General features: G+C 42.0%; 2 protein-coding genes across 3 annotated transcripts in view; both read right to left on the minus strand.

Annotated features, from left to right (window-relative positions):
• The window catches only part of brf1a (BRF1 general transcription factor IIIB subunit a), a 96,293-nt gene extending 87,223 nt beyond the window's left edge, over positions 1 to 9,070 (minus strand). For both annotated transcript variants that reach the window (XM_084381578.1, XM_084381577.1), the window contains exons 1-3: positions 8,812 to 9,070; positions 6,227 to 6,435; positions 4,812 to 4,892 (exon numbers count right to left, since the gene is read on the minus strand). In XM_084381578.1, coding sequence (XP_084237704.1) covers positions 4,812 to 4,892; positions 6,227 to 6,410 — 265 coding nt within the window. In that variant the 5' untranslated portion in view covers positions 6,411 to 6,435; positions 8,812 to 9,070. The remainder of the gene's footprint in view (positions 1 to 4,811; positions 4,893 to 6,226; positions 6,436 to 8,811) is intronic.
• A 4,089-nt stretch (positions 9,071 to 13,159) lies between these two features.
• On the minus strand, positions 13,160 to 14,303 carry LOC311273613 (uncharacterized protein). Its single transcript, XM_084380740.1, has one exon. It carries the CDS (start codon positions 14,265 to 14,267, stop codon positions 13,209 to 13,211), a length of 1,059 nt encoding a protein of 352 aa, XP_084236866.1. The 5' UTR covers positions 14,268 to 14,303; the 3' UTR covers positions 13,160 to 13,208.
• Positions 14,304 to 25,566: the final 11,263 nt, after the last annotated feature.

Below are 25,566 nucleotides of genomic sequence, written 5' to 3' on the forward strand. Positions count from 1 at the left end.
TCGAATCTTTTGACGTGGTGATGAGAGGATTTTATTCGTCTTCATATCGCCGACCCAAACTTCACATAATCATTTCTGCCTCCTCTCCTCTAGTTTGAGCTGCTGGCTGCTGAGAATCGTGACCCTCGAACGAGTCCGTCTCTGCTGCCTGATCACATTTACACGTCCTGCTGCTGGTGAATAACAACGAGCTGTGATTGGTCAAAGTTCACACGTAGTCCCACACGTCTCCATGTCGAGTTCAGGTGACATCATCACCATCATCTGATACGTTAGTGACCACAGAGAAAGTCTGAACCCAAATATGAACCGAGACTCACACACGTCAGGACACGAGCACGTAAACACCACCGTCTGTCCCGACGCACACGCCTGGAGACAGCGTGATTATACACATGTGTGCAAATAAACATGTGTGCTCACAAGCCTGCATAACTGTGTCGTCACACGCAAAAGAGTTTGTGTGTGGAGTTCATGGCCTCTGATGAGCTCACCATGTTGAGTTTCATCATACAAAGAAGTGTGTGTGTGTGTGTGTGTGTGTGTGTGTGTGTGTGTGTGTGTGTGTGTCTGGGAATGTGAGAGGCTCTGAGCTCATCGTGTTTCGTCATGTTCGGTTTAACACACTTTCAGAAGTGAAACCAGAAGATTTCAACATCGGCATGAGACACACACACACACACACACAGACGCACACAGACACACTAAACCACGTCTGGGTCTCAGCTTCTCTTCTTCTTCTTCTGTCTCTCATTATTCCAGCAGGATGAGTCCATACAGCTGCTGCATCGACTCAGATGAAGACGACAACAAAACAATCTCATCACGGGTCTAATTTATTATTTATGGTTCTGGAGCTTTCGATTAAATCACACGGATCTTCTTCTTTAGCAGTCATCTAACTGCTTGTTTATTTTTTGCCTGATCAGATTTTAAACCATAATTAAATGAAGATAACATAATTGCGTGATTATCTTCTGCTCTGATGCTCGACGCCGCTTCCTCGAGCTCAACATCACTTCACTTTGTTTCCAAACTAAACCCAACAGAGGACACGAGGTACTGAAATACATAAATATGTGCAAATATAACCCAAAAAAAACAGACGCGATCAAAAACAAGAACTAACCAAAGACCTCGAAGCAGGAGACCAAATAAAACCCCCCAAATATAAACCCCACTTCAGAGATGTAACATCACGGAGGTACAAAAGCAGTTTTGTATGTGCAGCTTTGGGTTTGCAGCAGCTACTGCGAAGATGAAAGTTAATTGCTACCCTAATTTTCTAGCGAGCTCGTTTCTCAGATGATAAGTAGGGCAGACGCTCGGCGCTGCAGCTGTAATTAGCGCTCTCCTCACTTACTTTCTTGCCCTTTGCGTGACTCTTCAGCTCAAACCTCAAAAACAGCAACTGACTCCATAACAGGAGGCTCTGAATGAATAAAAAAAAAATAATAATAACACTTCATAACATTTACATGAAGAAAAACTGGGACAACCCCGAAGCAGAGTGGCATTTATACGTCCACTGAATCTGAAGAAAACCGTCCAGGGAGGTTTAACACAAGTGACTACACACACCTGAGTTAGAGAGCAGGTAGAGAGACACACATACAGTCCAACTACACACAGGAACAACTTGTCATTCGTGTTTGTTGAACGCAGAAAACAAGAGGGAAAGTTCAGTCTTCATCTTGCACACAGAAGCTGAATAACAGAGATAGCATCAGCCGTTTGTGAACACCAGACTAAAACTACAGAGTCAAAGTCATGGACACGGAGCATTTACACACTATACTGATGAGGAGGAGGAGGAAGAAGAAGAAGACGAGGAAGAAGGCAGAGGAAGAAGAAGACGTGGAAAGAGGAGGGGGAAGAAGAAGAAGACGAGGAAGAAGACGCGGAGGAGACGTAGGAAGAAGACGCGGAAGAAGAGCTGAAGACAGTGACATGTGACTGAAAGCTCCAGAGAAAGCTCTTCAGTGAACCTTTAGTTTCGCCGGATCACAGAAGTCGTCTCTTTAACAGGAATCTCTTCGTGTCAACTTTCAGACTTGTGAGCTTGTTTGCTGGAAACACTGAGACTGAGCCTGAACACTAAATATGCCTCTGAAGAGACGAGGTGATGATGACGAGTGACTCGTGTTAATATTAACGAGCATCACGGACGATGCCTCATATATCACTGTATCACTGTGTCAATACACTCACACACCGTCCAGCTCTCCGTCCAGACTGCAGGGAATCAGACCTTTCACTGCAGCTGCAGTTTGTGACTCACACAAAGTCGCTTTTCATACATAAATCTCGCCCGGAGCCGCTTTTTAAAAGCTACATTTAAATTCCAGTCACGACGCCGACACCGCGGCGCAACTGTGGACCGATACATGAGAGACCGGTGAGACGTTATCGTCCAACACTGATACAGCAGGAGGCCGGGTTTCAGCTCCCAGATATGAATCAGTCGGCGGTGAGACGGAGGAGGCGCAGACGGCCGCTGGGGAAAGTTTCTGGAGGACACAAAGAGAGAAGAAGCAGAAGAAGAGCTGCAGACTCACAGACGGCCATAAATCTCCCCACAGACACACACAGCATCATGAGGGTATTCCCAAAACCACCGACAATAAAACGTAATCTTCCACACACACACACAAAACACACACCTCCTACACACACACTTAAAGGAATAGTTCGTCTCAAAGATTTCATGTCTGCACCATAAAAACATAACACTACAGCCACTTAGCTTAGCTTAGCATACAGACTGGAATCAGGAGGACACAGCTAGCTTTGCTCTGTCCAAAGGTGTGTTTAATCAAACAGCTCACTTGAATGTAGCATCATTTTTTTATATTACATCTGCGAGTCAAAATGTCGGCTGTGAAACTGGTCCGTCAGTGAGCTTTTGTCAGCTTTGGACAGACTCCTTGTTTCCATTGTTTATGCTAAGCCTCTCGTCTCATCCTCAGCAGGAGGGCGACAGTTAAAAGTGCACTTCCCCAAAAAACGACTCCTTTAATCAGTGTGTGACACACACACACACACACACACACAATTATAAAACTTTTATCCTCATGCACACCGTCAGAATATATCAAGTATTCCCCAATTCTCATCCTCCTCACACTCTCACACACACACACACACTAAACTAATCCACCATGCACTCGCTCTAACACACACACACAGTCCCATTACTCAGCGTCTGCTGCAGTCTGACAGCTCTGTGACTCTGCAGCTCGTCGCTGAAACATCATCAGCGGAGCAGACGGTCGTCGCCGCAGTAACCAGCTGCTCGCCGTCGTATCCGAGCTCTGGCTCCGTGCCCGGCAGTCTGCCACTTCTCAGCAGAGAGACGGGGTTTTATTTGGTCTCTAAATGCAAGTTGTCGACGTGTTTCTACACTGGAGTCGTTGAGATGAAACTCCTGTGTCAGTGAGAGTTTTCAGGGATGCCAACAAGGGCCCCTGAGGGTCCCTTCAGGGTCCCCAGAAGAATGAGGAACAGGTTCACTGAGAGCCTGACAGATACACTGATAGCCCGATGTTACGAGCTGACACAGACACAGAAAACTCTAAAAGTAATCCCTCTTGGAGCAGGGAGGACACATCCTCCTCTCACCTACAGTTTGACTCATTCAGTGAAATCTCTTGAAAGTTTTTCTGTCCAGCTGCCAAAATCCAAACAAGAGGAGCTCTGTAATAGAGACCCACTGCCACCTCCTCCACATGCTTTTTGAGAAAAAAAGTGAACTAGAAATAGACAGTTTTTCAACGGGGTGATGTCGTCCAAGGGTCGAGCCGATGAACGACGTCATCATCCATCCACGACAGCTGACAGTCATCGACTACATCGCCGTAAATGAGCAACTCATTCCCTACGGCAATACTGAGGGGACACGCCGCCTCACATTCTGAAACGCGTTACGTGCTCACTCCATATCAAAGCATCTTTTGTGAGAAGATAACGTCTCTGCAGCACAGACGTACCGTCATTTTCCCTGAAATGCGGCAGAGTCTTGAGGTGGGAAACGAGTGATACACAGGTCCCAGAAACCAGGACAGCATGCAGGAACATTTCAGAGATGGAACAAAAGTGAAACCAGCATAGATCATTCTTATTACACTTTAAAAAAAGGACTTGCTCAGAAGATGACAGATGTGTGATTTGGTGCCTCCTTCTAAGGTCAGATAATCTAAATCAAACATCACCTCCATGACGGAGGGAATAAAACTTCTTCTGACAGGCTTCACCGGTGAGATCAAGCCACACCGCCACAGTCCTGTGTGGGTCTGTCACTCAACAGTTGAGGTCTGGCTTTAACAACGGAGTTCACCTAATAAAACAGATGTTTAACAGCATTCGTTTGATTTAACAGCTTTATCGAGAATATAAAGGCTGCTGGGACTTGAAAAGGTGCGTTTGCGGTTTGAGGAGTTTCTTTGAGCAAACAGGATAAAAAGATTGAAGGTAAATCTGCCCTGAGAAGCTTTTAATTACTCGGCTGTTGTGTCAGACGAGGTTTAAAACACCGACGTGCTGCAACACAGCTGCTTCATAAGAGAACATTTGCAATTCAAACAAAATATACAGAAAATCCACATGAATTAAGGCTCTCCGTCTCCTTCTTGGACTGACCTCATCTGTGTGCTGAATAAAAGCGTCTATAGAGACAATAAAAGTACACAACATGTGCATGAATGATGATCCTGACCCTCAACAACCCTCAAACACTTCTCCTTCAAGCAGCAGCTTAAACGTGCAGCACAGGCTTCAATGCAGACACGTGGCGCCCCCTGCTGGTAACTCACCTCTGGACAGCGTCTGAGCTCTGGACTCTCTCCCCATGCCTGTGTAGTGTCCATCTCCAAAAGACGGGATGGCTCCTCCAGCTGAAGACAAACAGCAGACACACTCACGTCAGGTACAGGTTCAGCTTTAAAGGGTCAAATCAAACACCTTTAAGGGACTTTAACCAAATACTTCCATACTTTTAAAGCCTTTATCATCACATCCGAGTTGTTAATATGAATGCAAACGTTTACAGAATTCAAATGCAAGATTAACTGTCATTTCTTTACTGTCCTGGCTTTAATATAAAAGAGTATAATTCATTTTTTTGTTCCCAATGGGAGCTTTAAATCTGTCCCCACCAGGAACGACTACAAAAAACTAACTTTTCCCCTCTGAGAGGTTGAGAAGTAATCCAACAGCACACTCTAGTGGACAGTCGAGGGAACAACCACACAGGAAATATATCTAACACACGTTGTGCAGACGCAGCAGGAGGGAAAAGTCCTGCAGGCTGAAGGTCAGACGTAATCTGGAGGTAAATGTTACACACTGATAAGAAGCTGTGGAGCGACACACACACACACACAGATCAGTGTTCCCAAACTGTTCCTAAAACACCAAACGCTCATCTGACAAGGAGAAACTCTCCGACTCCCAGTGGCTCTTGATTTTATGTTTCCTTCAGTGCCTTTTTAAAATAAACACCAGGACTTAAACTTCTGCAGGTGGACCTAACGTTGTTCATCCTCTTCAACTTTAAAAAATAAGGTCGAATTTAACAGAAACTGTTCAACACCAAACAGGAAGATACGACGCAAAATGAGTATTTTACAATCATGTTAGGAGATCATATAATGCTAAAATCACTTTTTCTATCTCAACTCAAGATCCACTTACTAACTTACTAACTAACTTTCAACCCCATCACACTGTCTTCATCAGTAAATTGTGTTTACTTCATATCGCCGTCGTGGGATGATGGATGTTTACTTTTACGACCTCTTATTTCTCACGGTGGCTTCAAACGAGGACGAGATGTCCTTAAAGTCCCTGAACAAACTCTGCCCACCGATCAAGACCATGTGATGTGGCTGAAAGCTCAACAATCAACCAGTAAGTGGACTTTGAGTTGAGGTTGTCTCATCAATATGCAGATGAAAATCAAGACTTTTGTCGATCAAATCCAATCGATTGATTATTTGGACAATAAGCGACGACTTCAAAACATCCACGACCAACAAATGATTTTGTCTCCTACGACTTCAGATGAGGAAAAACGGACTTTCTTGTATAAGTAATCAGTTATTAACACATTTTAATGTTAAATTTTCTTTTATATGGAGGAAAAATGGAGATAAAACTGAGCCACTCGAGTACAACGACCTCTTATTTGTATTTCACGTCCACAGGTGGGTCGTTTCCTCCTTCTCACCTCCTGCGGAGACAAACTGTCCCACAGCCAGCGACCCTCCTCCGCCCGACTCCACAAACTCCACCTCGGACACGATGATGTTGTCCTCCAGCACGGAGCCGCAGCCCATGCAGACGGCATCGCCTCGCGCCTGGTCCACATCGATGTCCGAGCTGCCGCAGTTCTTACACACCTTGGAGCTCATGGTGTCGCAGAGCAAGCCTCAAAGCCTGATGGGAAGGAGACAAAGAAATTAAAACCTCAGCCGTCAGCAGGAGAAGAAAACATATTCCTTCTGTCTCTCCGTGAAGTAAAAACCTGCTCGTCTAAAGTTAAAACTAGAGAAAAATCTTCATAATCCAGCCAATCAGGTTCTGACGACACACTTCTCACTACGGTTTACAGCTCGTCTGTGTACTTTCACAATAGCAGCATTTTCAATGGAGGATTTTTACCTGTAATGTATTTTTACACTGTGTTATTTGTACTTTTAGTTAAGTAGCACTTAATGCAGGGCTTGTAATTGAGTATTTTTTTGCAGGGGTATCAGTACTCTCCCTTCAGTAAATCATCCGAGTACTCCCTCAGTTCCTCCACAGTGTGGCATCAATACTTTTAGTTTGTTAGGATTATTAATGCAGGACTTTAACTTGTAATGGAGTATTTTTACAGTGTGGTATCAGTTCTTTTACTTAAGTACCATCTTCAATGCGGGACTTTAACTTGTAATGGAGTACTTTTTTTACAATATGGTATCCACGTACTCCTTCAGTCCCTCCACAGTGTGGTATCAGTAAAGTATCCGAGTACTCAGCCCCTCCACAGTGTGGTGTAAGTACCCCTTTTGAGTAAAGTATCCGAGTACCCAGCCCCTTCACAGTGTGGTATCAGTTAAGTATCTGAGTACTCAGCCTCTCCACAGAGTGGTATCAGTAAAGTATCCGAGTACTGATCCCGTTCACAGTGTGGTATTAGTACTCTTCCCTGAGTAAAGTATCCGAGTAATGAGCCCCTCCACAGAGTGGTATCAGTAGAGTATCCGAGTACTCAGCCCCTCCACAGTGGAGTGTGGTAACAATTAAGTATCAGAGTACTCAGCCCCTTCACAGTGTGGTATAAGTACTCTTCCCTGAGTAAAGTATCCGAGTACTCGGACCCTGCAGAGTGTGTTATCAGTACTCCTTCTTGAGTAAAGTATCCGAGTACTCGGCCTCTGCACAGTGTGTTATCAGTACTCCTTCTTGAGTAAAGTATCCGAGTACTCGGCCCCTGCACAGTGTGTTATCAGTACTCCTTCTTGAGTGAAGTATCCGAGTACTCGGCCTCTGCACAGTGTGTTATCAGTACTCCTTCTTGAGTGAAGTATCCGAGTACTCGGCCTCTGCACAGTGTGTTATCAGTACTCCTTCTTGAGTGAAGTATCCGAGTACTCGGCCTCTGCACAGTGTGTTACCAGTACTCCTTCTTGAGTGAAGTATCCGAGTACTCGGCCTCTGCACAGTGTGTTATCAGTACTCCTTCTTGAGTGAAGTATCCGAGTACTCGGCCTCTGCACAGTGTGTTACCAGTACTCCTTCTTGAGTGAAGTATCCGAGTACTCGGCCTCTGCACAGTGTGTTACCAGTACTCCTTCTTGAGTAAAGTATCCGAGTACTCGGCCTCTGCACAGTGTGTTACCAGTACTCCTTCTTGAGTGAAGTATCCGAGTACTCGGACCCTGCAGAGTGTGTTATCAGTACTCCTTCTTGAGTGAAGTATCCGAGTACTCGGCCCCTGCACAGTGTGTTACCAGTACTCCTTCTTGAGTAAAGTATCCGAGTACTCGGACCCTGCAGAGTGTGTTATCAGTACTCCTTCTTGAGTTAAGTATCCGAGTACTCAGCCCCTCCACAGTGGAGTGTGGTAACAATTAAGTATCAGAGTACTCAGCCCCTTCACAGTGTGGTATAAGTACTCTTCCCTGAGTAAAGTATCCGAGTACTCGGACCCTGCAGAGTGTGTTATCAGTACTCCTTCTTGAGTAAAGTATCCGAGTACTCAGCCTCTGCACAGTGTGTTATCAGTACTCCTTCTTGAGTAAAGTATCCGAGTACTCGGCCTCTGCACAGTGTGTTATCAGTACTCCTTCTTGAGTGAAGTATCCGAGTACTCGGCCCCTGCACAGCCCTCCGGTCCTCCTGCAGTGATTGTGCACATCCTCCCCGGCTGCTCCGCTCTCATTAGCCGGTTAGCTACGTGGCACTGCTCAGCACCCGGCGGCTAACTCGGCGTTTTCTCATTCACTGAACAAAAAGCGACTCTTTTACAGACATAAACACCGAATCACCTCCACGAACCGTCTCATTTCTTGCTCTTGAATCAGGTTTCATTAATATTTCATGGAGCGGAGCAGCAGCAGTGTGACGCTCACATGGAGCTCTGACAGCTGACTGGAAGCTAACAGAGCTGCTAGCCGGCGACACAGCGCACAGCAGACTGTGCACGGACATGTGCATTATGTATCGATTATTAAATGGATGATGCAGGCTCACACACACACACACACACACACAGAGAGACACACACAGGGACAGTCAGGCAGTGTGTGTGTGTGTCTGCGGACATACCTTCAGTCAGGTGGAGTCACTCAGCAGCCGCCTGCAGCCACGTCGGGACGCGTGTCAGCCTCCTCTGCTCTGTTTCCTCCAGTAACTCTGCTTTTTAAAGAGTTTCTCATTGACTGTGAGGCTTATCGCATGTTAACTGCGGTCTGTAGAGAGCAGACAGCACCGTGACAGCACACACGGCTCTGAGAAACGCTGAAATATCGCTGCAATCCTCAACACAACACACCCAACATGTGCGTCTGATGCTGGGGACACACGGGCGAAACCAACTCGGTCCGGAGGGGTGGCGCGCTGTCAACATGTCTTTTAATTTAGATAATAATGATTAAAGTGGGTCAGATTTCATGAGTATTGAGTAAAATTATGGTCTTACTTTTATGTTGGGTGTTATAAAAATATATATTAAAAAAAAAGCTAACAGAAAAAAAGGTAAGTATATAAATGTTAATCTGGTAACAGACTCCCCCACTCGTGATGGCACTTCTTTAGGTCGATGCTTTTAAATGAACAGTTCAATGAAGAAAAAATAAAATGAAATGAAATAAAATAAAATAAAGTGAGATAAATTAAAACAAAATATAAGGTGAGATAAAATAAAATAATACAAAAAACGAATAAAACAAAATGATATGAAATAAAAATACTTTGTTTGTTTGACCATGTTCATTGTGTTGTTGTCCAACTACAAGTGGAATATAATAAAGTATATTTACTGAAGTACTGAACTTTACTTGTGTATTTCCATTTTTAGGCTACTTTACGTACTTGTATTAATTTCCTTTTTTTAAAACATTGCTTAATACAAAATATAAATCTACTAATAAAGTATGCATTTCATAGGTTAAACTCCACAGCAGTATATAAAGTACTTTCAAGATAATTATCTCCACCGTTTGTTGGTTTTTGCAGTAATAATTCCTCCCGTTTATACTCAACATTTAAGATCTCTTCTTAATGTGGAGTAAAATCTGGGAACTGTCGACTTATTCTCATGCTAATGTAGGAGAAACACTACGTATAAATAAATGTATCAATCACTTGAGATTAATAAAGCACTCGTGAATAGGAGCACCACCTCCGTTCTTTTATCTCTTTGACTGATCCAGAGGAAATTAATCAAATTCGACTAGACAAGGTTAACTTAAATCAATATCAATTTATTCAAATCAATGTATTTAATCTCATTACTGCAATAGTGGCTTCTACACACAGTTACCATTGGTTCTCCACAGTAAAACAAACCTCCACAGACGATTTTTTCCCATTTATTTATTCCCATTTAAGTAAATGAGATGGCAACTAAACAAATGACAAGATTAACAGGTTTCAGGAGGATGTTGAGTCTGTAATGACCAATGTAATGAGTTTATGAATGAAATATGGGCGGATGGTGAAATTGCAGGTAGGGTGAAAGCAGTCAAATATTAAGAGAATAGTGTAATGCAAACAGAGCCCTAACCAAATTTCTCCTGAACTTCTTTCGTTGGAAATCGCTCACACGGTTTCTTAAACAGCCTGTCGCTGCAACGTCTTTGTTAATGATGCTGGAGATGATGAAGAGGATGACGATGATGATCTTCAGTCGCTCCGAGTGGTGATTCTTAGGCTCCGACTGATGAACTACTTTAACTTATTATTATGAGAATCCAAGTCTAGAACTCACAGAAACTAACATTTTAATGTTTCAAATCGTGTTTCACCTTTCCCAGAATGTCAAAAGACTCAAAAATAACTCCCTGGCTCCTTTAACATGGTTTAGCATGGCTTTTTGCTGTTTTTTACTGAGTCCATATGTCTTTTAATGTCATTCCTGACACTTGAACTGGGTCTTGAAAAGGGGCTAGTCTTAGCTCATGTTAATGTATGCAGCTTGCGTAATAAGGTCGAGGAATTAGAAATGTTGTTAGCAGTAATAGTATTAATATTCTTGCCATTTCTGAAACACATCTTGATGATGTTTTGACTGACGTAGACGTAAATATTGAGGGGTTCTCTATTTTTAGAAAAGATAGGAATCAATTTGGTCAATTTTATGTTCAGAATATTTTTCCTGCCAAAGTACGTGAGGATTTAATGAAGGATGAAATTGAAGCTCTTTGTGTACAAGCCTATCTTGGTATGCTGCTTCGATCGTCCTCCTTGTGCTGATGCTCTGTATCTTAATGATCTGTGTAATATGTTTGATACGTAATCTGACATGAATAATGAAATCTACTTACTAGGTGATATGAACATAGATTGGTTGGGTAGGCCTGGTACAAACAAGAACAAGGTCCTTTTCTATTTTGAATGCTTGCAACCTGTATCAGATTGTCACTCTGCCCACAAGAAATAGTATAGATAGTGATGGTATCATCCTGAATACATGTATTGATCACATTTATACTAATGTTCCTGACCTATGTTCTAGAGTTGTCTCTGTGCCAATTGGTTTTAGTGACCATAACATAATTGCTGTTACCAGAAAGACAAAGCTTCAGAAAGTCAGAGCAAATGTTATTTACAATTTCTTTATTAAAAAAAAAGTATCTCAACATAGAGAAAGCATGAACACCCCAGACAACCATAGATCCAAAGACATAATCACGAACATTATAATGAATGACAAAGTATGCACTTTTGAATTTCACCAGGTTGAAGTCAATGAGGTGGAAAGGCTTCTCTGTGCTCTTCCTGACAATAAATTAGCCGGTGTAGATAACCTGGACAGTAAACTGTTAAGGATTACTGCCAGCTGTATTTCATCTCCAGTGACCTATATTATTAATAGATGTTTACGTATCTGCAAAACTCCTTTGTTGTGGAAGACAGCTAAAATTATCCCCATACCCAAAGATAAGAAATTAATCTTTAATGAGAGCAACTCTAGACCAATTAGCATTATTCCAGCCCTGAGCAAAATAATGGATAAAGTTGTATATATGCAAATTCATGATTATTTTTTTACGAATAATTTGATAACTATGTCTCAGCATGCTTATAGAACTAGCCACTCCACGTCCACTGCTTTGATAAAAATGACTGATGACTGGTTTAGAGCTATTGACAATTCTTTAATGGTGGGGGCTGTGCTGTTAGACTTAACTGCTGCCTTTGATGTGCTTGATCACTCTCCTGTTAAAAAAAACTTGAATGTTATGGTTTTGGTCCACTGGCATTAATGTGGACTCATAACTATCTGAGATCACAACAGGTGCATTTAAATGGTGGTATATTAAATAGTAGGGATCTAGTATGTGGTGTGCCTCAGGGCAGCTGCCTCGGACCTTTACTGTTCACCGTGTTTATTAATGATCTTGCTTGGGCTACTGACAGAGCAGAAATTGTGTTTTATGCCGATGATTCAACCTTGTATTATGCTGCGCCTTCACAAAGTGAGTTGAACGATGTCCTTAATAAGGAATTGGTAATTCTACATGACTGGATTTCTTGTAATAAGTTAGTCCTTAATGTTCTTAAAACAAAAAGTATTTTAATAGGTTCAAGACATAAGTTATCTTGTAGCCCAAAGTTGGATTTAAAGTTGAATAATGTAACTGTGGAACAAGCAGAAACTGTTAAACTTCTGGGTGTAATGTTGGATTCCAGGCTTTCCTTTAGTAATCACATTAATCAAACGATCTTAAAAATGGGAAGAGCTGTTGGTATCTCCAGGAAATGTGCTTCCTTTGTTGCTTGACCCCTAATGTGTCAGATTGTGCAGAGTTTGGTGTTGTGCCACCTAGATTATTGTTCTGTGGTCTGGGCATCTGCTGCCAAAACTGAGCTCAAAAAGCCGCAGATTGCCCAAAATAAGGCTGCACGGTTGCTATTGGGCTGCTCAACCCGATCAAATGTTAACCGCATGCATGATTCCCTCTCATGGCTGATGGTAGATCAGATGGTAGAGGGTCCAGCAATGGTCAGCTGGACGTGCCTCACCCAAGAACTAAGGCTCTATCACAATCTTTTATCTATAGAGCAATAACTCTGTGGAATAATTTGCCTCACTACCTTTGTTGTACTGAAAGGAAACAGGTATTTAAAAAGAAATTGAAATCCTATTTTATACGAGCTGTACATGAGTACGAGTGGTAAAAGTAGTAAGTAAAACTCTTTAAGATTTGTGGAAATTTTCAAATGTTTGTCTTAACTTTTCAACATTAGGTATATTGTGATAGACTGTATGTGTAAATGTATGATATGTTGAGGATGTGATGTTTTTGTATATGTATATGTATGTATGTATGTATATCTTATGTATATTCTGTGTTGTTCCTTGTGGACCCCAGGAAGACTAGCTGGCTACTAAGGTACCAGCTAATGGGGATCCTTAATAAACAATAAACAATAAACCATGGCTTAATGTGGACTGTCTTGACACAAAACACATGAATCATTAAACATCTTGACATTTATTAACAAGAATACAGCTTCTCAACTGTGTGGACCGTCATGTGACGAGTTAAGTGAGTATGAAGCCTGAAAGCCCTTCCACAAATATCACAGGTAAAAGGCTTCTCACCTGTGTGAATTTTCGTGTGAATTTTCATGTGAACTGTTAAGTTACTGTTTTGATTGAAAGCTTTCCCACATATTTGGCAAGAATACGGTGTCTCACCTGTGTGGATTTTCATGTGAACTGTTAAGTTACTGTTTTTATTGAAAGTCTTCCCACATGTTTGGCAAGAATACGGTGTCTCACCTGTGTGGATTTTCATGTGAACTGTTAAGTTACTGTTTTTATTGAAAGTCTTCCCACATGTTTGGCAAGAAAATGGTTTCTCACCTGTGTGGGCTCTCATGTGGACTGTTAAGTCAGCCCTTCGAGTGAAAGCTTTCCCACATGTTTTGCAAGTATACGGTGTCTCACCTGTGTGGCTTCTCATGTGAAATGTTAAGGATTCACTTCGGCTGAAAGCTTTCCCACACGTGTTGCAAGTATACGGCTTCTCACCTGTGTGGGTTCTCTTGTGAACTGTTAAGTTACTGTTTTTATTGAAAGTCTTCCCACATGTTTGGCAAGAAAATGGTTTCTCACCTGTGTGGGTTCTCATGTGGCCTGTTAAGTGAGCACTTCGGCTGAAAGCTTTCCCACATGTTTTGCAAGTATACGGCTTCTCACCTGTGTGGGTTCTCATGTGAACTCTCAAGTCAGAAGGAAACCTGAAATCATTCACACATGTTTGGCAAGAATAAGGCTTCTCACCTCTGTGGGTTCTTAAGTGTGCATTCAATAGGGACTTAAACGTTCCACATGTCTCACATTTGAGAGACTTTTTACCTGGGTGAGTGTGATGGTGAATGTCTGATGAGGTAGAGTTTTTTGCATTATCACTGTGACTTTTGCTTCCGTGATGTTGTCCTCCTTTCTGGTCTTGGCTCTCAGCTACATGAGAGTTGTTAGAGAGGAGCTGGTGGTCACTTTTTGGTTCTGCTTCACTGTGGTCACTTTCCTCATGAGTTGGAGTCAACATGACGGTATCCGTCTCAACCTTCAGTACAAGCTGCTCTCCCTCCCGACTGGTGCAGAGTTGCTCCTGTTCCTCTTTAATCTCTGGAGGCTCTGGGTCCTCTTGGTCCAGACTGGAGTTCCTCTCCTGGTTACAGACCTGCTGGTCAGCGAGAACCTCCTCCTCCTTACAGACATGTTGCTGTGGGAGCTCTGGAGGGACAGAGAACAAAAGGCAGAGATTATTTAATCAACCAATCAACCTTTATTTGTAGTAACTTGTATTATGTAAACCTGAGCACATTTCAATTCATCCTCAAATATGCATGTTCTTCTTCAGGAACAGCAACTGAACAGCATGCTCAGAGGTGAGTGCACTTCTCTGAGTGGTGATTAGCACCAGTATGAGTCTCCTGCATCCCTCTTGTTTGTAGTATGTAGGAATGTGTTTCCCACTCGTTGTCAATAAAATGTACAGTCCTTGCTTCACGTAGGACTCTGTGGCCCGTGAAGTCCATCCATCGCAGGTGAGCACAATTCTCTCTGCAGACTGGAGCGATCCTCCACCTTTCCTCTCGTCTCATCATAAGGAGCTGGAATATCTTTTTCTGTGAAATATTTTCTGCTCTGTATTTCATACCTTGGTTCCAGTGTTTGTACCATCTGACAAAAAACATCATTTTCCTTGTTATTAATATTCTGAATGTAAAATCTATATTTTTCCCAATAGTTTCAACTGACCAACTGACTCAAAATCAATGCCGACATGTCTTCATAATAGGTTCAATGAGACACACCTCTTTCTGTTGAGTTTTAGTGCTCCTCGTAGTTTTCTGAACGTTTTGTGTGTAAAATCAGCATTTTTTGAGTGGAGTTTCGCTGCGGTCTCCTATAGAACGGAGCCCAGCCGTGCAGCGGGCACTCAGAACCTCCGGAGTCCCGGAGTGGAATGAACCAAACGAGGGAAACACTCGTATGTTCGCTCCATGTGGTGAAACGTGGCTGCGATGCATATCTCCCCCTCTATGGCCACTCCAGGGCTCTGAACATTAGTGTTATTAAAATAAGAAACTTCTCCTCACCTATCCTGTGTAACTTTACTTGGGGTTTCCAGCAGATATCCAGCATGACGCGCTGCCGGTCGATCTCTTCCTCGTACTGGACGATAGTTGTTTTAAAAACTCGGAATATTTCTTCAGCAGCAGCAGTTAGTCGCTCGTTGACAAACTCTCTCAAAGTCTCAACTGAGCTCATTGTTCTTTAATTACTAATTCAATAACGAGCTGCGCTGTGACTCAGTACCGTCTTCCACTTCGTTCATTACACACAGGCAGCTAATGCTACTAGCTGCTGCTGTTTACTTCTGCTGAGTGTCACGCTGTTAAGCTCCGACAGGGGAAGTGCGGAGGCTTTTAGTTCCGCTTCAGACTCAACACGTTTTATTCAGAACTTGTTTAAAACATATCTGACTACACTTTTAAACCTGAATAAATAATTTGGACAAAATACTTTCATAACTTTATTTATATTATTTTAATTAACTTTATTTAACACCACTTTTATACTGTTATTACACACTGTGTTTACACTATGTCTGTTGTACTCCTTGTATTAAGGTTTAGATCTACTCTGCTTAATTCCACAATGAAACGTGCCACTCTTTTCTAAACTGCTACTTTCAACTAACAGCTTACTTTTTGGTTACTTACATGGAAGCTACTGGAAAAACTACAAGTATTTAACATATAAATGTTTATAGAAAAGCATGACACAAGGAGCGATAATAGGTGGGACACGAGACCGATTAGCTTGACTTTTTAATCATCATTTTCACAAATATGGGAAAGTCAGCATAAAGATATTGACACATATATTGTGACAACTTCTCAAGTGGAAATTGTACACATTCAGCTTTCAGCTCATCATTTCTCCTGTGTATACTGAACCTCTGAGGATTTTTCAAGTATATAATTTCAAATTACAGTTCTGCAATTATGCATGAAACACTAGAACTGAATCACCTCCAACATATTTCGCAAATACAAAGCTACTCGCCTGTACGTGTCCTCAAATGTCTCTTCAAAGCAGACTGATCAGAGAAACTTTTCCCCCAGGTCTTGCAAAATTATGGATTCTCACCTGTGTGGATTCTCATGTGGACTGTTAAGTGAGAACTTCGCTTGAAAGCTTTCCCACATGTTGTGCAAGAATACGGTTTCTCACCTGTGTGGGTACTCATGTGGACTTTTAAGTGAGCACATTGGCTGAAAGCTTTTCCACATGTTTTGCAAGAATAAGGCTTCTCACCTGTGTGGATTCTCATGTGCCGATTCAATTCAACACAAGTCATGAAAGCTTTCCCACATGTTTTGCAAGAATACGGTTTCTCACCTGTGTGGGTTCTCATGTGGACTGTTAAGTGAGCACTTCGGTTGAAAGCTTTCCCACATGTTTTGCAAGAATACGGTTTCTCACCTGTGTGGATTCTCATGTGGCCTGTTAAGTAAGCATTTCGAGTGAAAGCTTTCCCACATGTTTGGCAAGAATAAGGCTTCTCACCTGTGTGGGTTCTTAGGTGTACATTCAATAGGGACTTAAACTTAAAAGCCTTTCCACATGTGTCACATTTGAAAGACTTTTTACCTGGGTGAGTGTTGTGGTGAATGTCTGATGAGGTAGAGTTTTTTGCATTATCACTGTGTCTTTTGCTTCCGTGATGTCTTCTCTTTTGTTTTGGATCTCCATCTCCAGCTGATCCTGAATCTCCATGTTTTCCTCCTTTCTGATCTTGGCTCTCAGCTACATGAGAGTTGTTAGAGAGGAGCTGGTGGTCACTTTTTGGTTCTGCTTCACTGTGGTCAATTTCCTCATGAGTTGGAGTCAACATGACGGTATCCGTCTCAACCTTCAGTACAAGCTGCTCTCCCTCCCGACTGGTGCAGAGTCCCTCCTGTTCCTCTTTAATCTCTGGAGGCTCTGGGTCCTCTTGGTCCAGACTGGAGTTCCTCTCCTGGTTACAGACCTGCTGGTCAGCGAGAGCCTCCTCCTCCTTACAGACATGTTGCTGTGGGAGCTCTGGAGGGACAGAGAACAAAAGGCAGAGATTATTTAATCAACCAATCAACCTTTATTTGTAGTAACTTGTATTATGTAAACCTGAGCATATTTCAATTCATCCTCAAATATGCATGTTCTTCTTCAGGAACAGCAACTGAACAGCATGCTCAGAGGTGAGTGCACTTCTCTGAGTGGTGATTAGCACCGGTATGAGTCTCCTGCATCCCTCTTGTTTGTAGCATGTAGGAGTGTGTTTCCCACTCTTTATCAATAAAATGGGCAGTCCTTGGTTCACGTAGGACTCTGTGGCCGCGAAGGGTTACGGTCTTTTCAATCGTCTCATCATAAAGAGCTGGAACATTTATGTTTACATTTACATTGGGGCATTTAGCAGACACTTTTGTCCAAAGCGACTTACAATGAGAACATTTGTCTCAAGAAAGAAACCACAACATATCACTGTTGATAAAGTAAAAAAGACAGAAATTTTCTGCTCTGTATTTCATACCTTGGTTCCAGTGTTTGTAGAATTTGGCAAAAAACAATATTTAACTTGTTAGTAATGTTTTGAATGTCAAATCTATATTTTTCCCTAGTAGTCTCCAGATCATCTGACCCACTGACTCAAAGTCAATGCCGACATGTCTTCATAATAGGTTTATTGAGACACACCTCTTTCTGTTGAGTTTTAGTGCTCCTCATAGTTTTCTGAACGTTTTGTGTGTAAAATCAGCATTTTTTGAGTGGAGTTTCGCGAGTGACGCCGAGATCGAAAAGTGGCCAAAGTTATGTCGATTGCTGCTCAGCGGCTTATACCGATGCCTAGAGCCTTATGCCGTTCCTCGGAGAGGTGTGCCGCTGTTAAGCCGCTGATATTCCACTGACACATGGCGGTGTGTGTCGCTACAGACTGTTGTGCTTCTGAGAGACTGTTGGATCGGTACCGCCCCCTGATGGATATGCAAATATAATGCCACTGGGCTGGTTTTACGACAAGTGCTGCCGTAAATGTATACATTGTTGTAGTCTTTTTTGACAATGCTAACTTAACACATTGCCGCAAATAAAGGAACGTAGGCTATGTGTTTCTTTTGGATATTATGTTGGTGGGATGTAGGCATATAGACAGTAATTACACGTGGGATTCTTGCGATATGATAGCAAAGTAATATGTCTAAATTTGGGTCTATAAACTACTTAAAGCTAATGAAAGCGATAGCCTTAGCTAACATGGCTACTGTTAGCCCAGCCACTGTAGCCAGTCTGACTAACTGATAGCAGAAACTTTGAGCCAACCAACTATAGTTAAAACATATCTCAATGTACAGTGAACATGATACATAATAAATGCATAGTGAACATGATACATAATATGCCACAATGGTTAATGTTCGACGAAGTAGATTTTATACGAAGTAATGTATTCTTGTGTTCTCCTAGTAAAGCAAACCTGTCAGTTAGTATTGTTTAGTTGGCTCAAAGTTTCTGCTATCGATTAGTCAGACTGGCTTCGGTGGCTGGGCTAACACAGTAGCCATGTTAGCTAAGGCTATCTCTTTCATTAGCTTTAAGTAGTTTATAGGCCCAAATTTAGACATATTACTTTGCTATCATATCGCAAGAATTGTTGAGATTTAATAGTTTTTCACCTTTTTAGTCATATGCTACTTTACATGTTCACTTAATAATGTCCCCATATAGAGCTGTACTTATCCTGTTGATTGATGAGGTTGACAGAAGCATTGACCCCATGTTATGAAGGGTTAAGACATTGGAGAAACAAGCCAGGATAAGAGAGAGAACACAGCTGCCTTTATCTCTGTAAAATGTTGCCTGCTCATGCATATGACCTTGTGGTGAGCGTTATCTGTCTGTGGAATGATAGCAAAGTGAAACTTAGAAGAACTCAAAAGTAGTGCAGAAGCAGTGCAGGATGAGACAGGAAGAGACCAGGAAGAGGGAGGTTCTTTCCACAGGGCAATGTCTTCACGGATTGGAGAAATCGTGTTGCCAAGAGGCTGGGACCAGCCTGTGCACCAACGAAAGGAGAGTCAAGTCCAAACCACGACCTCCTCACCTTTTTTGACCAATGACAAATTATAACACTTCAACAGCAAAAATATAACTGTGATTGTAATGCGAATATCTGCATCCTTTTTCTGGGCGACGGGTTACAGGGTAACAGCAATCCGCTGACTGTGATTTGTTTAACAAAACATTTGTCCATGATCACGCTTGCTTAATGATACAATTCTAAATAAACAGTTAACAGGAACTCATTACTGTCTCTATGCCTACATCCCACCAACATAATATCCAAAAGACACACATAGCCTACGTTCCTTTATTTACGGCGATGTGTTAAGTAAGCATTGTCAAAAAAGACTACAACAATGTATACATTTCCCATCCAACAGTCTCTCAGAAGCAAACAGTCTGTAGCGACACACACCGTCATGTGTCGGTGGAATATCAGCGGCTTAACAGCGGCACACCACTCCGAGGAACGGCATAAGAGTCTGGGGATCGGTAAAAGCCGCTGAGCAGCAATCGACATAACTTTGGCCACTTTTCGATCTCGGCGCTACTGAGTTTCGCTGCGGTCTCCTATAGAACGGAGCCCAGCCGTGCAGCGGGCACTCAGAACCTCCGGAGTCCCGGAGTGGAATGAACCAAACGAGGGAAACACTCGTATGTTCGCTCCATGTGGTGAAACGTGGCTGCGATGCATATCTCCCCTCTATGGCCACTCCAGGGCTCTGAACATTAGTGTTATTAGGGTCCGGGCAGCTAAGCTGCCAGGAACCTATTGTATTCCTAGGAATTCTTTCTTTCTTTCTTTCTTTCTTTCTTTCTTTCTTCTTCTTCCGAGGAAGTCATACTTCCCATGGGCGAAAACTCACCAAACTTTACAGAAATGTCCGGCCCCATGCCAGATTTACTTAATTCCAAGGACATGTCAATATTCCTCCTGGGGGGGGCACAATAAGCGTTTAAATTTAAAAACTTTAAAAATACCTACAAAATCAACAGTACATGCTACAGTTTTGAAACTTTCACCAAACTGTAGCCCCAATACTGCTGAAACTTTAGTCCACTTAAACTCATTACAAATTACGAAGTCCATCACTCAGTTTTTTTCAAAACCTGTAAAACTTATAAAACCTATCTCCTCCCACAATTTTTGCCCAATTGTCACCAAACTTGCTAGAGAGCATCTTCAGACCGTCCTCCACAAAACTTGTTTCTCGGATTTTTGATTTATCAAAAATTAAGCCTACAGTGCATCAAAATGTTTGACTGTAAACAGTACTGTAAACATATACTATCAAATTCTTGCTAAATACATTTTCAATCTTCCTGAAAAAAATTGAGAATATTTTGCAGTCATGGTTGATGGAGTTTGGCAAATATCAGAATTTTATCTCAAAAACTGAATTTTTGAGAACATTTTGAATTCTGCTCTCATGGGAACAACTGGAGTCAATGGAAGAGTGGCATTTTTAAACATCAAATTTTCTCTTATGAAGCAAAACACTTCAAGTTAAAAACAAATCACCAACATTTCCATGCTGTCAAGATGCAATTTATGTATTATCAGATTTTTGTTCAGGTAACAGAACTTCTGACATTTTGACCATTTTTGAAATCTGCCTTGACAACAGCTGCCCGGACAGTGACTCCCTGAGTCGACAAATGAAGCTACACAGCAGGCCCCACTTCCAGCCAATTAGCTCAGTGAGTTCGGAGCTGCTGCTTGGTGTCAGGGGTTGTGGGTTCAAGACCCAGCAAGGATGATGATGATGACAGATCGAAATGTCAGATGTTCTCAACATAAAACACAAGCCCATTGTCCTGACGGTGGCATCACAGCAAGCCTTTAAATTAAATAAAAACAAATAGCTTGGACTGGACCATGGACGAAAGCTCACCAAATTTTGCACAAAGGTCCAGTCTCATGCCAGATTACCTCAGCTGTAAACCCAAGCCAATAGTCCTGATGGTGGTGCTACAGCAAGCGTCTAAAGTTCAAACCTTTGAAAATTCATAACAAATCAACCATACTTGCTACAGCTTCAGAACTTTCATCAAACTGTAGCCTCAATGTTGAAGAAACTTTTGTACATTTAAACCTATTAAAAATTATGAAGTACATCACTCAGTTTTTTTTCAAAAACTGTAAAACTTCTTAAACCTATTTCCTCTCTCCTCCTTTGATTTATCAAAAATTGACCCTCAAAAACGGAATTTTTCACAGCATTTAAAATTTTTCCTTCATGGGAACAACTGGAGTCAATGCAATAATGACATAGCTAAACACCAGTTATTCACTTATGGAGCAAATCAATCATTTTTACCAACATCTCCATGCTGCAATATGTGTATTTTCAGATTTTTGTCTTGATAACTGAATTTTTTACAGTGGTTTCAGAGCGATAGATGACAGTCTTTGGTTCCAGAAGTTGTGGGTTCAATACTCAAGTGGTCCAAAATGAACATTGTTGTCAACTGTCTTGTCTTCCTATTCTCCTGTTTGTTGCTCAGAATTGCCTAAATTTGCCAAAAATAGCCCGGACCCGACCCATTGCTGCGCAGCAGCTATAATTAAAATAAGAAACTTCTCCTCACCTATCCTGTGTAACTTTACTTGGGGTTTCCAGCAGATATCCAGCATGACGCGCTGCCGGTCGATCTCTTCCTCGTACTGGACGATAGTTGTTTTAAAAACTCGGAATATTTCTTCAGCAGCAGCAGTTAGTCGCTCGTTGACAAACTCTCTCAAAGTCTCAACTGAATTCATTGTTCTTTAATTACTAATTCAATAACGAGCTGCGCTGTGACTCAGTACCGTCTTCCACCTCGTTCATCACACACAGGCAGCTAATGCTACTAGCTGCTGCTATTTACTTCTGCTGGGTGTCACGCTGTTAAGCTCCGACAGGGGAAGTGCGGAGGCTTTTAGTTCCGCTTCAGACTCGACACGTTTTATTCAGAACCTGTTTAAAACATATCTGACTACACTTTTAAACCTGAATAAATCATTTGGACAAAAATGTTGCCCAGTTGCGAAGCAAACTCCAAAATACTTTTATACATTTATTTATATTAATTTAATTAATTATATTTAACACCACTTTTATACTGTTTTTACACAGTGTGTTTACACTTTGTTGTACTCCTTGTATTAAGGTGTAGATCTACTCTGCTTAATTCCACAAAGAAATGTGCCACTCTTTTCTAAACTGCTACTTTCAACTAACAGCTTATTTTTCGGTTACTTACATGGAAGCTACTGGAAAAACTACAAGTATTTAACATATAAATGTTTGTAGAAAATAATGACAGGAGGAGCGATAATAAGTGGGACAAATAGGACCGATTAGCTCGACTTTTTAATCATCATTTTCACAAATATGGGCAAATCAGCATGAAGATATTGACACATAAACATAGTGACATTTTCTCAAGGGGAAACTGTACACATTCAGCTTTCAGCTCATCATTTCTCCTGTGTATATTGAGCCTCTGAGGATTTTTTCATGTATATAATTTCAAGTTAAAGTTCTGCAATTGTGCATGAAACACTTGAACTGAATCACTTCCAACATGTTTTGCAAATACAAAGCTACTCGCCTGTACATGTCCTCAAATGTCTCTTCAAAGCAGACTGATCAGAGAAACTTTTCCTCCGGTTCTTGTGAAATTATGGCTTCTCACCTATGTGGGTTCTCATGTGGACTGTTAAGTTTGCACTTTGACTGAAAGCTTTTCCACATGTTTTGCAAGAATACGGTTTCTCACCTGTGTGGGTTCTCATGTGGACTGGTAAGGATGCACTTTGACTGAAAGCTTTTCCACATGTTTTGCAAGAATACGGTTTCTCACCTGTGTGGGTTCTCATGTGGACTGGTAAGGATGCACTTTGGCTGAAAGCTTTCCCACATGTTTTGCAAGAATAAGGCTTCTCACCAGTGTGGATTCTCATGTGACCTTTTAATTCACTGTTTTGCTTGAAAGTCTTTCCACATGTTTTGCAAGGGTACGGCTTCTCACCTGTGTGGGTTCTCATGTGGTCTGTTATGGACGTACTTCGGGTGAAAGTCTTCCCACATACTTGGCAAGAATAAGGCTTCTCACCAGTGTGGGTTCTCAAGTGGACTGTTATGGACGTACTTCGGGTGAAAGTCTTCCCACATACTTGGCAAGAATAAGGCTTCTCACCAGTGTGGATTCTCATGTGGACTGTTAAGGACGTACTTTTGCTGAAAGCTTTCCCACATGTTTGGCAAGAATAAGGCTTCCCACCTGTGTGGGTTCTTAGGTGTGTATTCAATAGGGACTTGAACTTAAAAGCCTTTCCACATGTGTCACATATGAAAGACTTTTTACCTGGGTGAGTGTGATGGCGAATGTCTGATGAGGTAGAGTTTTTTGCATTATCACTGTGACTTTTGCTTCCGTGATGTCTTTTCTTTTGTTTTGGCTCTCCATCTCCAGCTGATCCTGAATCTCCATGTTTTCCTCCTTTCTGATCTTGGCTCTCAGCTACATGAGAGTTGTTAGAGAGGAGCTGGTGGTCACTTTTTGGTTCTGCTTCACTGTGGTCACTTTCCTCATGAGTTGGAGTCAACATGACGGTATCCGTCTCAACCTTCAGTACAAGCTGCTCTCCCTCCCGACTGGTGCAGAGTTCCTCCTGTTCCTCTTTAATCTCTGGAGGCTCTGGGTCCTCTTGGTCCAGACTGGAGTTCCTCTTCTGGTTACAGACCTGCTGGTCAGCGAGAACCTCCTCCCCCTTACAGACATGTTGCTGTGGGAGCTCTGGAGGGACAGAGAACAAAAGGCAGAGATTATTTAATAAACAAATCAACCTTTATTTGTAGTAACTTGTATCATGTAAACCTGAGCACATTTCAATTCATCCTCAAATATGCATGTTCTTCTTCAGGAACAGCAACTGAACAGCATGCTCAGAGGTGAGTGCACTTCTCTGAGTGGTGATTAGCACCGGTATGAGTCTCCTGCATCCCTCTTGTTTGTAGCATGTAGGAGTGTGTTTCCCGCTCGTTATCAATAAAATGTACAGTCCTTGCTTCACGTAGGACTCTGTGGCCCGTGAAGTCCATCCATCGCAGGTGAGCACAATTCTCTCTGCAGACTGGAGCGATCCTCCACCTTTCCTCTCGTCTCATCATAAAGAGCTGGAATAGCTTTTTCTGTGAAATATTTTCTGCTCTGTATTTCATACCTTGGTTCCAGTGTATATACTAATTGACAAAAAACATAATTTTCCTCAATATGAATGTTTTGAATATAAAATCTACATTTTCCCAATAGTTTCCAGCTCATCTGACCCACTGACGCAATATCAATGCCGACATGTCTTCATAATAGGTTCAATGAGACACACCTCTTTCTGTTGAGTTTAAGTGCTCCTCGTAGTTTTCTGAACGTTTTGTGTGTAAAATCAGCATTTTTTGAGTGGAGTTTCGCTGCGGTCTCCTATAGAACGGAGCCCAGCCGTGCAGCGGGCACTCAGAACCTCCGGAGTCCCGGAGTGGAATCAACCAAACGAGGGAAACACTCGTATGTTCGCTCCATGTGGTGAAACGTGGCTGCGATGCATATCTCCCCCTCTATGGCCACTCCAGGGCTCTGAACATTAGTGTTATTAAAATAAGAAACTTCTCCTCACCTATCCTGTGTAACTTTACTTGGGGTTTCCAGCAGATATCCAGCATGACGCGCTGCCGGTCGATCTCTTCCTCGTACTGGACGATAGTTGTTTTAAAAACTCGGAATATTTCTTCAGCAGCAGCAGTTAGTCGCTCGTTGACAAACTCTCTCAAAGTCTCAACTGAACTCATTGTTCTTTAATTACTAATTCAATAACGAGCTGCGCTGTGACTCAGTACCGTCTTCCACTTCGTTCATCACACACAGGCAGCTAATGCTACTAGCTGCTGCTGTTTACTTCTGCTGAGTGTCACGCTGTTAAGCTCCGACAGGGGAAGTGCGGAGGCTTTTAGTTCCGCTTCAGACTCAACACATTTTATTCAGAACTTGTTTAAAACATATCTGACTACACTTTTAAACCTGAATAAATAATTTGGACAAAATACTTTCATAACTTTATTTATATTATTTTAATTAACTTTATTTAACACCACTTTTATACTGTTATTACACACTGTGTTTACACTATGTCTGTTGTACTCCTTGTATTAAGGTGTAGATCTACTCTGCTTAATTCCACAATGAAACGT

Source organism: Pagrus pagrus, assembly GCF_965226575.1.
Source record: "Pagrus pagrus genome assembly, chromosome: 18".
Taxonomy (NCBI): domain Eukaryota; kingdom Metazoa; phylum Chordata; class Actinopteri; order Spariformes; family Sparidae; genus Pagrus; species Pagrus pagrus.